The sequence below is a fragment of the Canis aureus genome, chromosome 9 (genome assembly GCF_053574225.1).
Source record: "Canis aureus isolate CA01 chromosome 9, VMU_Caureus_v.1.0, whole genome shotgun sequence".
NCBI lineage: Eukaryota > Metazoa > Chordata > Mammalia > Carnivora > Canidae > Canis > Canis aureus.
In genome coordinates this window covers 49,319,757-49,337,034 of record NC_135619.1, presented here as the reverse complement: position 1 = coordinate 49,337,034, position 17,278 = coordinate 49,319,757, and the positions used below count along the sequence as shown (strand labels likewise).

Sequence of the window (17,278 nt, the reverse complement as noted above, 5' to 3'; positions counted from 1 at the left end):
TTTACAATTTTATTTATTTATTCATGAGAGACACACAGAGAGAGGCAGAGACACAGACAGAGGGAGAAGTAGGCTCCTCGAAAGGAGCCTGATATGGGACTCGATCTCAGGACCACAGGATCACAATCAGAGCTGAAGGCAGACACCCAACCGCTGAGCTACCCAGGCATCCCACATGTGTTCTTTATATATTTTGAATACTAACCTCTTATCAGCTATGTGATTTGCAAATATCTTCTCCCGTTCAGTAGGTTGCCTTTTCATTTTGTTGATGGTTTTCTTTGCTGTGTAGATAGGATTACTTACTAAAAATGAAGATTCCTGAGGTCCTGCTCAAACCCCCTGATTTGGAACCTCTGGAGGTGGGGCTTGGCATTCTTTATTTTCAACATTTTCTCTGGGTGCTTGGGGTATCATAAGCTGCCTAAGGACACTCAGCTAATGGTCGCTGATCCAAGACTAGAACCTGAGTCTTCTGACTCCATCAAGGGCATTTCCTCTTACAGCTTGAATGTCCCTAGGGCTTAAAGCTTTGGGAAACACGGCTCATATTGGATGCAGGGGAGTGTGTTGAGTGGATCTCTTATCCAACAGACCACTAATCCACCTAATTTAATTAGTTCCTTCCATGGCAGGGCTTGAGGGCTTGAATTCCCAGAGCAGGCAGAGACGGTTGAAATAGACCACTTGCTCTGGGATGACCTAGTACCTGCTGACCCTGTCTTTACCACTAGGTAGGATTTCAAAGTCCTCTGTGTCTACTTCCACCCATGCTCTCTGGGGACCAGCAACCTAGAAAAACAGGCTTGGATTTCTTTCTGGTCTATAGCTGTTTCATCTCCCTCCCTTCCTCCCTCCCTCCTTCCTTTCCTCCTCCTCTTTGTCCTCCTTTCATCCCTCCTCTCTTCCCTCCTCCTCCTCCTTCTCTCCCATTCTCTCTCTCTCTCTCCTTTACTGGGATATGATTTAGATATGATATAATTTACTTACTTAAAGTGTACAGGCCAACGGTATTTAGTAGATTCATAACGTAGTGCAACATTACCAAAATCAATTTTAGAACATTTTCATCACCCCTGAAAAAATCCCATAGCGATTATCAATGACTTTTCTGTCCCCTCTTCTGGCCCACACTACCTAGCCCAAGGCAATCACTAATCCACTTTCCGTATCTATAGATTGGCATTTTCTGGACATTGCAAATAAATAGAATCATACAGTATATGGTCTTTTGTGACTAGCTTCTTCCACTTAGTATGTTTTCAAGGCTCATCTATGTTGTATTACGGATCAGTACTTTGTACTCTTTATGGCCAAGTAATATTCCATTGTATGGATATATCATATTTTCTTTTTTTTATATATTTTCTTATACATTTATCAGTTGACAGACATTTGGATTATTTCTATTTTTTGGTTAGTAAAAATAATGCTATAAATATTAATGTCCAAATTTTCGTATGGTCACGTTTTCCTTTTTTCTGGATGTATACCTAGGAGTGGAATAGCTGGGTTATCTGGCAATTCTGTGTTTAACTTTTCAAAGAAATGCCAAAATATTTTCCAAAGTTCTGAAATGGCTCACCATTTCAGATCCCTACCAGCAGTGTATGAGAACTCCAGTTTCTCCACATCCTCACCAACACTTGTTATTACCTGTCTCTTTGGTTATAGTCTACCTAGTGGGTGTGAAGTGGTATCTCACATGTGTGTGTGTTTTTAAAAGATTTTATTTATTTATTCATGAGAGACACACAGAGAGAGGGACAGAGACATAGGTAGAGGGAAAAGCAGACTCCCTATGGGGAGCCTGATGCCGACTTTCTCCCAGGACCCCAGGATCCCGACCTGAGTCAAAGGCAGATCCCCAACCACTGAGCCATCCAGGTGCCCCTCATTGTGTTTTTGATTTGCATTTTCCTGATTGTTTGTGGTATTGAGCATCTTTTCATGTGTTTGTTGACCATATTTTCTTTGAAGAATGTTTATATACATCCTTTGCCCATTTTTAACGTGTGTTGTCTTTTTATTACTGAGTTTTAAGAGATATATACTATAGGTAGAAGTACTTGTCAGTTGTATAATACTCATATATTTTCTTCCAATCTAAGGATTGTCTTTTCACTTTCTTGATGGTATTCTTTGAAGCACAAATTTTTTGATTTTGATGAAGCCCAATTTCCTTGTTATTGTTTGTATTTTTGGTGTTATATATAAGGAAATATTGCCTATTCCAACGTCATGATTTGTGTCTATATTTTCTTCTAAGAATTCCATAGTAGTAGTATCTTTGATCCACTTTGAATTCATTTTTATATGGTGTGGTGCAGGGGCCCAACTTCATTCGTTACCTTTATTTAGTTGTTCTAGTACCATTTGTTGAAAAGACAATTCTTTCCCCCATTGAATTGTTTTGGTACTCTTGTTAAAAATCAATTGACCATAAATGTATAGATTTATTCTTGAGACTCTTAATTCTATTCCATTGACCCATATGTCTATCCTTATACCAGTAACACACTGTATTGATTATTGTAGCTTTATAGTAAACTTTGAAATTGGGTACATTCACTTTCTGTGTCTACTTTCCAACACAAATGGCAAAGGCTAGGATGTAGCTTGAGTGGAAGGGCCTGAGTAGATGGGTTGAGGGCATGTAAAGAGAGATTGGTCTATGAGAAGCACAAGGGATCAAGATTCTGGAGGCCTAGTTTTTAAATCTATAGCCCTGCATACCCTTATGTAAGTCACTTCATATTTCTGGGCCTCTGTTTCCTTTTCTGTAGAATGAAGAGCCTGGGCTGATTGATTGTTAAAGGAATTTTTAATTCGAATAGTCTGGAGGCATGGGAGACTCAGTTTCTGTAGACAAAATCTATCCCAGGACCCCCTGATGTTATGACCAAGCGTTCATTAGACATTCATTCATCTGGAATTTAGGTATGAGACAGGAAATGTACAAGATGATTCTAGATTATCTTGCCATGTCACATAGTAACAAAGCTGTCAAAGACCTCCAAGGTTGTATCTAAAGGACTCAGGAGCCAACTTGAAGAGGCTCTTTACTGGCTCAAAATGGGACACTTTGGATACCAATAAAGATAATAAATGTGATAGATTGAAATACTTCAAATACATTTAAATTCATGAATTTATAATGATGCTTAAAAACCTTCAATTATTTGGAACTTTTGGATTTTGAGATCTCTAAACAGGACAGGAGAGCCCCATATCATTTCTTCCTCATAGCCTGGGTTTCATGGCTGTACCACTCTACCCTAGATCCCTAAGTCCCTGGGGTCTGTTCCAGCACTTTGCTTCCAGGTAGCTTATCACTTCATTATTCTGTGCTAATCTATTTGGAAAAGGATTGGGAAAGCCCCAGAGTTATTGGTAGTGGTCTACAAAGCACTACTTGCTAACTGAATAAATAAAGATTCACTCTGATATGCACCATTGCTTTCCTTCGCTTCCAAGTAAGCTTCTGGTAGATGAATAATCATGCATTCTCTTCAGTGTGCAGGTTCTGTCATCATGTGCTTTCTCAGACAGGAGCGCATGGATTTTGGGGGTATAAAAATGACTTTTTTACTGAAGAAATTGTGGCTGACAAGCCTATGGGGTGGCTGGTAGTGGGGACCTGGACTCCAGGCCCTGCTCTTCCACCTCTTCTTTGCCTCCCCACTCGGGGCCTGTTTCTTTATGTTTAAAAACAAAACATCAAGGAATGTTCTACTGATATATGCAACAAGGTGCATTGTGCTAAGCAAGAAAAGCTAGACTCAAAAGGCCACATACTGGATGATTCCTATTATGTGGCTTTCTGAAAAAGGCAGAACTATGGGGTCAGAAAACAGATCAATAGTTGTCAGAAGCAAGTGACTGAGGAGAAGAGATTAACTAGAAGGAGCCACAAGGGAACTTTTGGGGGTGATAGACTTTCTATGTTGATTTTTGATGGTGTTACATCACTGTGTCGGTTGGTCAAAATTTATAATGCTGTATCTAAAAAGAGTGAATTTTACTGTGTGTAAATTATACTTCAATAAACACAAAACTGTGGGGCATCTGGGTGGCTCAGTCAGTTAAGCCTCTGCCTTTAGCTCAGGTCATGATCCTGGGGTCCTGGATCGAGCCTCACACTGGGGTCCCTGATCAGCAGGGAGTCGCTTCTCTCTCTCCCTCTGCCTGCTGCTCACTCATGCTCTTTCTTTCTCTCAAATAAATAAAATCTTTTTAAAACACCACAAAAATGTGAAACAAGCGTGCGCGCAAACACACACACACTCAAACACATTCACTATGTAACTTGAAACTCTCTAAGGTCCCTCTCAGTGCCAGGATTCACTGGTTCTCCACCAGACATACGGTCATGGGCAGGGCAGCAAGAAGAGATGCCCTGGGCCTCATCTCATTTTGAAACTTCCCTTCCTTGATTTTTTTTTTTTTTTTTTTTTTTTACCCTTCCCCAACTCAAAACAGTCTTTCTGTGATGTAATGGGCAAAGGAGGAAAAACAGGCTTCTTTCATCTGGCTGGCCATTTCAGGAACAAGGCCAGTCCCTCCATGGACATACACATGTCTGTGTGCGTGATGAACGTTCTCAGAGGGCAGGCCTTGCCCAGCTGCTTGTCCTAGGTCTGAGGTCTGAATCATTGGCCTGAAATGGACTATTTCTGAACAACAGCTCAGAATTCAAATCCCAATGAAACAGCCACGGTGGCCTGTCAGATGGGTGGGAATCTAGATGGAGAATGTGGACTTCTGCTTCCATTTTCCTTTTTTTTTTTTTCTGCTTCCATTTCCATCCAGGGTGTGAAGGAGGAAACTCCCCCTCGCCGCCCTCGGCCCTCTGCTCTGCTATTTACTGAGGCCTAATGTGGAATTGCTGAGACCATCAAGTGACACACAGCGAGGTCTCAGGTAGGAAAAGGAGACCAAGGGGCTTCACACAGGCAGGGCTAGATGCTCCCTGCACAGGCAAATAAACCATGGCCTCCCTGCCGGCAGGAAGAGCCAACTTTCTATTTGTCTGTCGGTCCGTCCAGGGCCAGGCTGCAGGGAAAGCTGCCTAGGAGGGATTTGCTAACATACCCCACTCTCACCACCTCTCCGTGCCTCTCAGATGTAGCAATAACTAATGCCAGCTCCTGTTTCATGGGCACTTACTATGTGCCAGGCACATATCATTCATGACAACCATAACATTTTAAAATTCTTGTCCCTGTTTTACAAATGAAGGAACTAACACTCCAACCAAGGCTGTGTGTCTCAGCCTTGCAATCAGGGGCTCTTTCTCTCTCTTTTTTTTTTTTTTGAAGATTTTATTTATTTATTCATGAGAGACACACAGAGAGAGGCAGAGACACAGGCAGAGGGAGAAGCAGGCTCCCTGTGGGGAGTCTGATGTGGGACTTGATCCCAGGACCCCAGGATCATGCCCTGAGCTGAAGGCAGACACTCAACCACTGAGCTACCCAGGTGTCCCTTTCTCTCTTTTGTCCACTGAAATAAGCCAGACTCTGGGAGCATAGAGCCTAGGCTTTAAGGGAGCAGGAGCATAACAGCTCTGTTCTGGAAGGAGCTCATGCCAAGCTGCATCCCCCACCTCGAGCCCCTTCAGAACAAGTGAGGCCCTGTAGCTTCTCCTTGGCCAGGAAGCCCTGCCCCTCTGTGTATGGGTCCAAGGGTAGCCCCCGTAACCCCACTGTGGGTGCTGAAGGGCTGGGCATAGGGAAGGGGGCCCAGCTCACGAATTGCAAGTCCCAGTAAGGGAAGCCAGGAGATCACGTGGGCACTCTGCTCCAGAAGGCAGGTTGAGGGAAAGCATGCCATCAGAACTCTGTGGCCCAGCAGGGGACATGCCCCTCAGAGGGCCTCCTGGTTGCTTCTCCAAGCCACAGAGTTTAGAGGCTGCCGCATCCCAGAAAATGTCCTAAGAGATGCCCTAATAACCCCCTGGGAGCTGAGACTAATGAGCAATTGGATGCTGGCACCACGGGAAGGAATAGCCTCATGCCCTTTGCATCAGAAGCCTCGGAAAGGGGGTGGCGGAGAGAGGATTACACAGGCATTCCTAGGTGGGCACAGCTTTTAGTGGTATAACTGGCAGCTCAAATGCCCCCTCCACCCTGAACCTGAGCAGATCTCTGCTCTCAGTGGTTAGTAGGATACATAGACAGAGGTCACTTATTAAAGGAAGATTCTGGAAATAAGCTAACGGCTCTGCTGGGTAGGAGGAGTTCTGAGTTCCTTGGGGGTGGTGGCCTTGATCATAGAGGACAGGGAAGCAAGGCTTTTTTATGGTGGGCCAAGACCTGACAGTGGGATACACCACAGACTTGACAATTCAGGCACTGTGGCTGGTGTGGGCTCTGGGAGGTAGCCCAGGGAGTGGGAGACAGGCTTGTTCCCATGCACAGGTGCCCAAAAACCCATTCCCATGCCTCTCAGATCACTGCTACTTCCAGAAGTGAAGTTTCTGCCACGGAAGCAAGCTGCTAGGTACCTGCCTTATTTTTAATAGAGAGGATTGCAGCACTGTGTGGCTCCTTTTTACCTCATTCTTGTCCTCCTCTCGTCAACCTGACTTCCAGGCATTCAGAGCCCCGCTGCTTCAGTGTTAGTGGGAGGTGGGATTGTCTGTCGCTCAGGAAACCGAGGCTCCCTGTGAGGAGCACCATCTGTATGCAGCAGACTTCAATCTTGGGACTTTATTTAAGGGCAGCGGAGTGCAGTCTGGACACTGCTGGCATTCATCAGGCCACCGGGTTTTGTGGCTGAGCACAAACAAGGGGGCATAGAGGCCAAGCAGCCAGGGAGAACTTGGGAGAATCAGGGGCTCTAGCCTTCTGGTGACACCATTGTTCCACCCTACCAGGATGTCCCTCACCCCAGAGATCTGACTTCCCAGAGCTTTTCTGCTAGGGAGTGAGGGGGGGGAAACAGACTGTGTGTGTGTGTATGTGTGTGTGTGTGTGTGTGTGTGTGTGTGTGTGAGAGATAATGGGGCTGGGTGGGGAGCAGAGAAGGAAGAGAGGTAGTACATTTTTTTTTTCTAGAGGCCAATCCTGCCCAATAAACCCCCAAACCAAGTAGCCACACAGAGTTAGTTGGATTATAGTGGGTTAAAGTCATTTATTTTTAGACGGTACCAGCATGTTTGGTTCTGGGGTCCGAACCCCAAATTCCAGAAAAATAAACTAATGAGAACCCCATGCACTATGAGAAGGCCGTTCCGACGTGTCCGTGATCATGCTGTGAGTGGGCATAGTATATAGACCAGGAGCCCTCCCCGGACAGCTGGCAGCAGCTGGCTCTGAGCCCTCCTTGGGACTGGGGAGAGGGCCAAGACTGGATCATTTGGACCCTGTCCCTTAAGGCCTCGAGCCCCTTATTGCTACATTTGCTACTTTGCTACTTGATGGCCCCTGGGTCGCGCCCAGGGGAGGCCTTATCACTGGGTGGTACTAATGAGTAGGCTGCTGGCATTTGCCCTTGCCATTGTGACAATAGCACAGAACTCTTTTCAGAGGGTCCCGGGGTGAGTTCATTTGACCGCTAGTCAACTATGCCTCCTACGGCCCTCGCTCCATACTCGGCCTGGCCAGACCCCCTGGAGGCTGGTGGCCCATGATCTTCCCCCAGCCTCGGGGCTTTCCAGCTCCCTTCTTGGAGCACCTCCCTCCAACATTCTCCGCAAGGCCCAAAGACCAACAGCCCCCTAGCCTTTCCAGCGTGGCGCAAGGTTTCTTAGTGGTGGCTTCTGAAGCCCATGCATTTGGAGCACAATGGGAAGGGTGCGTTTTAGGAGAAACATCAACTTCCAGCAATAGCAAAAAGGCCAGATGGGCGGCAGGCTCCCGGTTCAGGGTCCCGTTGGTGAGGTAGTTTGAACACCCCAGCGATCCTGCCAGGAAAAGCGCCCCTGGAGCATGTCCCCACGTGTTCACAGGTCTACGCAACAACTCTGGGGTGCTGGCCTGTGCCTGACCCCTCGGCCTTGGTGGGGCCAGTAGCACAGCTCAGCTGACTGCCCCCGGGGGCCGGGCCCCACCTTGTTCCTGGGGTTCAGCCACACCTGACAGCGTCACTTTCTGGAAGGGAAGAAGCCCTCTCCCCAGCGAGAGAGTTCCTGCTGCTTGGACTGAGCCCTCTGGCTGTTGCTGGGCACTTACACGGGCCCAGCCCCCAGTTTTTTTCTTCCCTTGAGGCGGAGGTGATCTCAGTCTGATGTCCAATGCCTGATGTCTGTGCATCTGACTTGCTGGCTCGGTGGTTGCTTCTGTGGCTCCCCTGAAGCTTTGGCTGTGGGGCTGCCAATGTGATATTTGTCCCAGGAGCTCTGAATGGGAAGAATCCCAGGTCCAGAGACTGTGCCCAGTCAAGGGAGCTAAGGAAGCTTCTGGAGGGAGGGGAAACTGCTTTGCTATAGAACTGCTTTCCAAAGTCTAATCTGGTTTGAAGTTTTGGCTGTGTAGACCAGGCCAATGGGGAACTGGCCAAGACCGCATTTTCCAAGTGTGCTTGCAATCTAAGGTCTGCACAGTAGACTGACCTAGGACCGACCAACTGGGCAGAGCAACCCCACCTCCCACTCCCCATGTTGCTTGGCTTGATCTACTGGGGAGCACATGGTGGCCACAGAACTGAGCATGCCTGGTTGGGAGGTGGGGTGATGGGATTTATTGCTCTGTGTCTGAATGCATCCGGAGCACCCTTTCCTCTTTTGAGCCTTCTGGCATGCCTTCCCTCTGGATGTCCCCAGGGGTATTTGGATACCTTCAGCCTGCGCTGTCTCAGGGGTACAGTCCACCTGGCTCTGGGGGGGGGGGCTCTCTGGGGCCCTCCAGGGTTGGCCAAGTCTTGGCCACCATCGCTCAGAAACAGAGGCCAGGAGGACTGGGGAAGCCAACCCTGCCCTGTCTGCAGCCCATGGGGAAGGGCAGGAGGCAGCCAGGCCTTTGCCCTGGGTAACTGAGGGCACAGAGGCACCTGCTGTGCTAGAACGTCCTTTGTCCACATACCTACTGCCTCGATGTCAACAACATCTTGGGGACCCTTGACCGGGAGGAGCTTCTTTGGGGCAATGTTGGGTGCAGAAAAACTTGGACTGCATTTTGGTTCTGGAAAAGGAGCCCTGTGTGAAAGGCAAGGAGATAAAAAAGGGTGGAACAAAGAGAGGAGTCCAGAGACCCCATAACATGGGATAGGGCTTCCTTGCATTCATTTACTCATCAAGTAGTTACCGAGTATCTACGAGGGCCAGGACCTGTGCGGAGGTTTTGTGGAACCAGGGTGTGGGAGTGCCTGACGAGAATCCGGGTGGCTATTGCCGCTGCTGAAGGCAACCTGAGGACCTAACACATGTCATCTCTCTACTGTCTAGTGTACTTGGCAGAGAGAGCAACGACTGCCAGTGGGGGAGACTGAGGCATAGTAGTCAAGAACCCACAAGGGTACAACTGGAGCCAAGTCTCCCACTGCCCAGAGTGGCCCTGCTGGGAGGGATGGAAGGCTGGTGCCCTGGGGACAGGGCTCTGTGGAACGGACACACGACAGCACAGACATGGGGCTGCAGAGATGGTCATGGAAGCACCCAGGAGGCAAGGTCTGCGAATAAGCTTATGAGCCTTTGGTCACCAGCTGGTGAATCTACCTACGTGAGTAAAGAAATACCAGTGATCACTTTTTTTTTTTTTTTTTTTGCTTCTGTGTTTGCTATTTATATACTCCCCCAGGAAAATTTTTACCTATGGACAAAAACAGATCAAAGGAGGCTAGTTCTAGCAGGTGGCGTGAGCGTCTGAATTCAACCACGTGTGGCTTCATACCACTTCGTCCGAGGGCTCACAGGCATCACAATGGTGACAGTGACAATGAGGAGAGTAATAGCTACCGTTTGCTGAGCACCTACTACGCGCCAGGCACCTGACTCGGTGCTTTACATATATTACCTCACGGCCAGTTGGCAGATAGTCATTTTGACATACACATGAAGGGAGTACAAGTGGATTTTTTGCAGGTTCTTGCAGGTTTTGCTTTGTGTCTGCTTTTTCCTTGAGGACCAACTTTGCTTAGCGGCGCCTTCGCCGGGCTGTCGGAGAACCATTTGGCCCTGGCCTAGGCCCTCTGTGGCAGCTTCAGTCCCAACTTCAGCCCCAGCGGAGACCTGGCCCGGCAGGGGCCCGGCCGTGCCTGTCAGGACGCCACCATGTCGTTGGGGCTGCCAGCCGAGTGACCCAGCCACCTCCCCCCACCCCGGGGCGGGGGGGCTGCCAGAGGGGAGGACCCCAGTGGCCCTGAGTTCATGGCCATGTTTATTTTGAGTAAAACACAGGGGAACAAACCAAGGAGAAGGGGCAAAACCAGAATAAATGGGGAAATGATAAATGGTTTAAAAGGTGGTCAGAACCTCCACGGCCTGCCGAGCCACAAGCTCTTTCGTCCACTCGGTGCTTCCTCTGGTGTGGGGCCTTGAGGCATGTGACAGGTGCGCGGGCAGCCCCAGGCCGGCGGGGACCTCTCGGAAGGCTGGCCTCGGGGCCTGAAGGAGCTGGTGGGGAAGCGATCGGCGAGGTTGCTCAGCACTGTGGCCGCACCGGGGACACGTGGCATTGGCGGGGAGGGCTTACACAGACGTGGGAGGGGAGGGGGCGGTCGGGACACAGTGGCTGTCACTACGGGGGTGCCGCGGGTGCACCGGAGCCGGGGGGGGAGGCGGGCGTAATACTGGATGTGCTCAGGGCCAGCCGGCCCCTCTGGCGTTTGCAGGGAGGCCTGATCCCCCAGCCAGGGGGGGAAGATTGTAATCTGGAGTGACAGTCACGACGGGAGCCCCACGGGGCGCCGGGCCCGGGCGAGTCAGGGCCCAGGACCTCCTAGAGAACGGGGTGTCGGCGCACAACTATACAAGGACGAGAGGGTTGTAAACAGGGGCCTCTGCGGGGGCCGACCCCGGGCTCTGCGGACTTGGCACGGCGGCGTCCCCGGTCACCCACCGGGGCTCCCCTGGGCCGCCCGCCAGCGCCCTCACTCCTTCTCTTTCACAGTGACCAGGTCTCCCCGCAGGGAGCCTCTGTCCGCGGAGGTGGAGCGCCGCCGCCTGCCCGCGGGGTCGTCGGGCCCGGGCCCTGCGGTGGGCACCGTCAGGAGGACTGCATCAGGCCGGTGAGGCGCTTGCCCGCCAGCGACTTTCCCTGCAGAGACAGGCGACAGGGTTGGCACGCACAGGCGCACGCGCACCCGCACACACAGACAGGGACAGACAGACAGCCAGACGCGCGAATTCCTCCTTGCCGCCCGAGCCACGGAGGCCAAACGGCCGAGCTAAGTGACCCTGGCGACCTCGGGGTCCGGGGAGCCTCGACTCCGGGCCAGGCGGGAGTGGAGGTGTGCTGCTGGCACTCTTCTCTTTCCAGGCGGGATGTGTGTGGGAACTGTACTTACCCCAAACCAGGCATTGCTGCCACTCGCAGGTAGAGGGCCTCTGAGTGCTTGTGGGCTGCCCCTGGCCTGGATTTTATTCCAGCGAGGAAGGATTTTATTCCAGGGCGTTTGAGGACTCCACATCGGGACATCTATAAGCCCTTCACTTGCCGCCCCTGTAGCAGTTCTTCCTCGCTGGAATAAAGCTGGACTGGGGAGTCGTAAGATGGGGGAGTGGGAGGTTGACCCACACAGGTGATGGTTAAGGATCCGGGTGGCTAGAAGCTAATGAATGAGCTAGTCTTAGGAATGCAGGAGATGGGGGAATGCAGGCGCATGCAGAAGGCCCAGGATCCTGGCTGAAAGGCAGGACTGAGCCCTTCCCGGGAGAGAAACACAAGTTTTGGGAACTCTTGATGACAGGATCCTGGGCTGGTGAACAGGTGCCACTGCAAGACCCAGAGCAGCACACTCCTGCCAGGTCCTATGTTCCTGGCTCCCTGGGGGCCTGTGTTTGAGGACTCCACTTCAGGCTACCTACAAACCCTTCGCTTGCCGCCCACGTAGCAGTTCTTGAAAATGAAAACATTAAACTGGACCGTGAGGCCTGGTGCGTGAGGCACTGAGATCGTGAGAGAGGCCAGTGACTCCTGTGCCAAGGAATAGGTGGCCGAGGAGCCTCGGATGCGGGATTGAGCACCAGGAGGCTGGTGGAGGGGGATGAGCGAGTCTCAGTTATTCTGCTTATTTCCCTTGACTCAGCCTGGGCCCATTCCTTGCTCACCCTCCTCAGAAATCCCGAGCATCAGACAGGGGTCTAGAGGAGAGTGTGGCTGGACCCAAGCAGATTGATCACGGGGTCTGAGAAAATACTCGAAACCCATGCTATTATTGACAGCGGGTCAGCAACACCATCGCCATCTGCAAAGGGGAGCACGTGGTCCTCATCAGCATGGGCTGTGGTGTTTGGTAGTGAGAGACTGCAAGGGCCAGCAGCTCCTCATGTCCATTTCCAAGTGGGGGTGTCAGGGCTCATCTTGTTTACTGGGCTTGGCTGTGTGCAAGCTGGATGTAATTAAAAAAAATTGATCAGGTTTGTGAAGCCTGGTAGAGTACTCAATAAACCTACTGATTGATGAATTGATGGATAATGGGTATATCTAATAAATGAGCAAGGGCTGTGAGTTTGCTGGATGCAAGACAACGTGTCATCTGGCTTAGCTCTCCATAGAGGGACATGCCAGATTGACTTTGAGAATTCCAGTGGCATGCATGGGAGCTTGTCCAGAAATGGATCTGCCCTCGGGAGCTGTTGGAAAGTCTGCATCTACATCCCCTTGCTCTTTTTCTCCTTTTCTTTCACTCTTCCTTTTCCCTAGTGAGACAAAACTTCATTTTTTTTCTCCCCTGTTTTAAGCCCCCCCACACATACACACACAGAATCTCCTCATCAGCAACCTTATCTGAATCTTCACATACACTAAACTTAGCCTGCAGCAGGATACATTTATACCAGGGTAAGGATTTTTTTAATCAGTTTGTTTTTTTTTAATCCTAGAGGGTTACAGTGCCAGTCTTTGCAAGATCACTAAAGGCAAGGTGGCTGGCTACTTCTCTGTGGAGAGCGGGTTAGGCAGGACGAGAGCTCGCAACTGGCAGAGGCTGACCTTCAGGGACTTTCTCCAGCCCTGGATTCTAAGACACACACATGGCTGCTACTCTCCTTGACTGCCCTTTCTTAGATGGAGCTCGAGGCATTTGTCATCTTGTTGGTTCATCTGGGATTGTGCCTTCTTGATGCAGGCCTGAAGGCAGGAAGCGCGGGTATGTGTGTGAGGTCCCCTCTGGGGAAATGTGGAGCTGATGAGGCTGGGGCCTCCTGGTCCGAGGGTTCTAACCCTCCCCCCATCCCGCCAGCCCCTTTACCCATGACCATCCCTGCTTGTTTGAAGGGCACGGACGGATTCTGCTTGCCTCTTGGTGTCCGTTATTGCTGCAGTAGCCACACACCAAATACTGGCTCCTCCCCCCTCCTTCTGTCCCTTTTCCACCAGGGCAACAAATTACATGTTATGTCACCAAATATGATGTTTGGCTTTGCCATACGTGGTATTCGGGCTCTGATTTAGCTGGTGGATGTGAAAAAAAAAAATCACTAAAGCTCCTGAATAAGTCTATTGCTAGTGTGTATGTTAAGAGCCCAGAAACAAAGAAGGTGAGGTTTACCAGGCATCTAAACCCTCATTATAGCTTCTTCCTCATTAGTGAGGTCATTTTGGCTGGAGAGGGGGTTGTACGTTGAGGGAGGTTGGAGATTCTGTATCTGGATTATTATGGGACTGTCTGTTTTAGGTGCCTTTGGCCCTGAGGTCCCCTACCCTCCGCCCCTCCCTGTTCTGTAGAAGGGGCTGGGCTAGGCTTGGAGGCACTAATTAATCTCTTCCTGCTTGAGTCCTGGAGCTCAGCCTCACAGCTCTGACTCCAAGGACCTGTGGCCAGCCGTCAATGCCTTCTCCTCCCCTTCCCCCCAGCTGCTTCCATTTCTCAGGACTTCAGAGGCCAGCCTGGGGAACTTGCCCTGAGATTGTTCCCAGCCTCTCAGCAATCCAGGTGGTGTTCCTTGGCATTATTGTCTCCCTTCCCTCCCCCCGGCCCTGCACACATACATTTTTCAAATGCCAGTTCTGCTGCTAAAGGAGGTCGTGAGGTTTAGGGTCGGCTCAGGGGGCAGCTCGGTCCAACTGCAATCTGGCCGCTACTCAGTAACCTCCTGGGTGGGGCTGGCAGGTGGTTATTCATGCAGGACGCAGGCATGGCTAGATGCCTGGCCTCGGGCTTTGGGGAAGAAATCCTGCAATCACACCAGCTCAGCAGCTGCCTCTCTTCTGAAGAGCTGAGGCTCCTGTAATTTTCAGGGATCAAAGTGAAATCTGACAGCAGAGACTACCTGTGTTCAGAAATGAGCTGCCCCAAGGTCCATGCTGCTAGGGGCTTGCTGGGAGCCCCTGAGCTACCTGCCCTGTCCAGAGTGAAGAGCGCTCCTGCCCTGCACCCTCTCAGGCTCCTCTCTCCCTCTTCTTCACCCCCTTCCCCGCCTCTAATTGGATGATTCTGTAGGAAACACTCAGGAAGGGGAGTGGTAGTTCTACTTCCACCTGGCATCTTGCATAGTGACAAGGGAAGCCATTTTTTCAGGGTGTGAATGTGTGATGTTCCCCAGTGCTGGTCAGTTGGGAACGGACCATGGTGCCAGGAAACTGCAGCCAGCTCAGCCTGAGGCCTTGGCGTAGCCGAGCGAAGCAGCTGAAGGTGGTTGAAAATGCTATTAGCAGGCAGCCTTTGTCCAAGTGAAAAAATATACAGTGATTAAGAACTGAACTGCAGAAGGTACATTCCAGAGTCACCCGAAGCTTTGCATACAGACAATGTGCTTTTCACCTTTGAGACATTTGGCAAAGTTAATCCAATAGAATTAGGATCCTTCAATTTCATGGACTGGGTTCACAAACATCCACCCTCCACCCTGACTAATCATTTTAGCTCTGTGGCCATCTTGATGGCTAGAAGCCTGGAAGAAGGTGGTCATGGAATCCTTTGTTTCTAAAAGGAAATGCACAAAAGGAACGGCTCCCTTTTGTGCAGTGCTTGAAGAAAAATCAACATGCTGCTTGACATGCTGTGGCTCTGTGCATTGCACTTCCAGATATTAATCAACAAAGCATGCACGGTCCGGGTTACCAGGAGCTTTCACTGCTTACTTACCTGGGACACTGATGCTAAACTCTTTGGCTGGGAGGAGGGCTGTGGCTCAGACAGTAACCCTGAGGGTTAGGTGGCATACTGGGGGCAGCAGAGCCAAGCGCTAGGGACTCAGGCAGGACCCTTCTCAATGCTAAGGGAGTAAAGACATCTGAGCTGCTGCTGAGACTCTCAAGCTGATTTGCCCAGATGACCTAAGACCAAAGTTACAAATCTCAAGTCTGCCAAGTCTAAATCCATGTTACTACGGGGATAGAAATCAACTGTGGTTGCCTCTGGAGGAGAAGGATGGCATTGTGTAGAAAGGGGCATGGGGGAACCTTCCAGGGTCATGGGGCATAGGTGACACCGGTACAAAACATTTGTTAAATTCACTGAACCACACATTTCAGATCTGTTCATTTTGCTATATGTAATTATAACCCAAGAGAAAAAAAGAGATTAGGGAAAAAAAATCCAGCCATTGCATCTCTGCTTTGAAATTTCCCACTCCTTCCTCTTTTTTCAGTTGCTGGCCCTATGACTTTGCCTTTGGGCTTAATCCAGTGCTTTATCTACTCCAGTGTAGGAGAAACCCGATTCTTCAGCAAGAGGAACTAGAACTTGCAATAGAACCTGTGTGGAACACTGTTCTAGTGCATTGATCCAAACTGATCATCTCGTTGTGATACAGGCATTTTTCATCCTGGCTAATGAAAATTGTGTTTTGCTGAATAGGGCTCACCAAATGACCTCAGTAGGCAAGAAGTGGGAGGCTCCCCGGATAAGCTGTCCTCTTCAAGGAGACTGAAGGTCACCCATGAGTAGATGATGCTTGGGCTCATAAATGATGAGTGTGCATGAAATCACGGGCCTGGGGAGGAGGGCTTGCTGAGGAGAGCAATCAGGAGCCTAAGAACCAGGTGAGAAGGTAAGGGTCCTGGCTTGGGTTTGGCAGGAGGGGAGAAGTCAAGAACCTGCCTGACTTCATCGGGTGACTTCCCTGGAGGTTGGTGCCCCCGGCACCCCCTCTCCACTGAGCAAAGCCAAAGGGATGATTTCAAACAGGCATATAAGGGATTCTGTGACACCTCCTTTCTCAGTGATGTTTCATTCTGGGGAAAGAGTGCCACTTGCTTGGGGTAGTTCACGGGTTTTAGAATCTGGCAGAGAAAGGCAGGAAAATCCATACTTAATACAGATGAGTTTCAAAAAACTTCTCAAGTCTCCATTTCTCATCAACTCAGCCTCTGCTGAACTTCATGGCCAAGTGGAGCACATGAAAGGGGAAAACCCGGTCTTGGGACTAGCCAAAGATCACACACTGCTAATCCACAGTAGGGCCAGGCTGGAGCCCCACAGGGAGGAGGAAGCATGCTTTAGGCTTCTCACTCTGCAGTAGTTGGGGGCCAGAGCCTGTGGCAAGATCCATTCCTGGGGTCTACATTACACTTGGGTCCTTGCAAAGCTTTCTGATCTCTCTCAGGAGCTGAAGGGCATTTTATTTGGCTTTAAAATATTCTATTTGACTTTTAAAAATAAGATACCACAAACATAAAACAACGCTCAAATAAAAAAACCCAGAAATAGGTGAAAATTGAATTATAATAAAAAAAGTTCACTGGCTAAAGAATTAATTTCACTCATATGCATTTAAACCTGTCAAAAAATAAGGAATATGATCACAATAAAAATAATGGATTTTTTGGAAACAGCTCACTATTTTAGGTACAGCGGTAAAAAACCAACCAGATTTTGCCGTGTAAAATGGTGGGTCTATGGGATCTACCAGTAGTTATATCATCTGAAAACAATTCCCATAAAATATCACTGGGGCCATTAGCAGTTTCAGAAACCTTACTCTGGCCTATAATGGCAGCTACCAGTGCTTTTTCGTCTTAATTTTTTCCTTTAACTTAGAAAAGGTGAATTGCCAGTGCTCCTAAATGTGAAAGGTACTAAATGTGAAAGGACCAATCTATGCTGTGATCTCCCAAGGACTTTCTCTTTGAATTTCTTATTCCTGCCCAATGGGGTGGCGTCAATATCCCAGGAACTCTCCCGTCTCAAGTGCCTTCCTCTTCAGTTAGCATGGACCTTGATGGTGACGGGG

At 49.6% G+C, this 17,278-nt stretch overlaps 1 protein-coding gene across 17 annotated transcripts in view; it reads right to left on the bottom strand.

Annotated features, from left to right (window-relative positions):
- Positions 1-7,112: 7,112 nt before the first annotated feature.
- The window catches only part of RGS6 (regulator of G protein signaling 6), a 556,931-nt gene continuing 546,765 nt past the window's right edge, over positions 7,113-17,278 (bottom strand). For 10 of the 17 annotated variants that reach the window (XM_077909858.1, XM_077909852.1, XM_077909865.1 and 7 more), the window contains one exon: positions 7,113-11,198. In XM_077909858.1, coding sequence (XP_077765984.1) covers positions 11,032-11,198 — 167 coding nt within the window. In that variant the 3' untranslated portion in view covers positions 7,113-11,031. Of the gene's footprint in view, positions 11,199-11,229; positions 13,272-17,278 lie in introns of those variants that run through there. The other 7 variants (XM_077909863.1, XM_077909868.1, XM_077909867.1 and 4 more) reach the window with 6 other exon arrangements.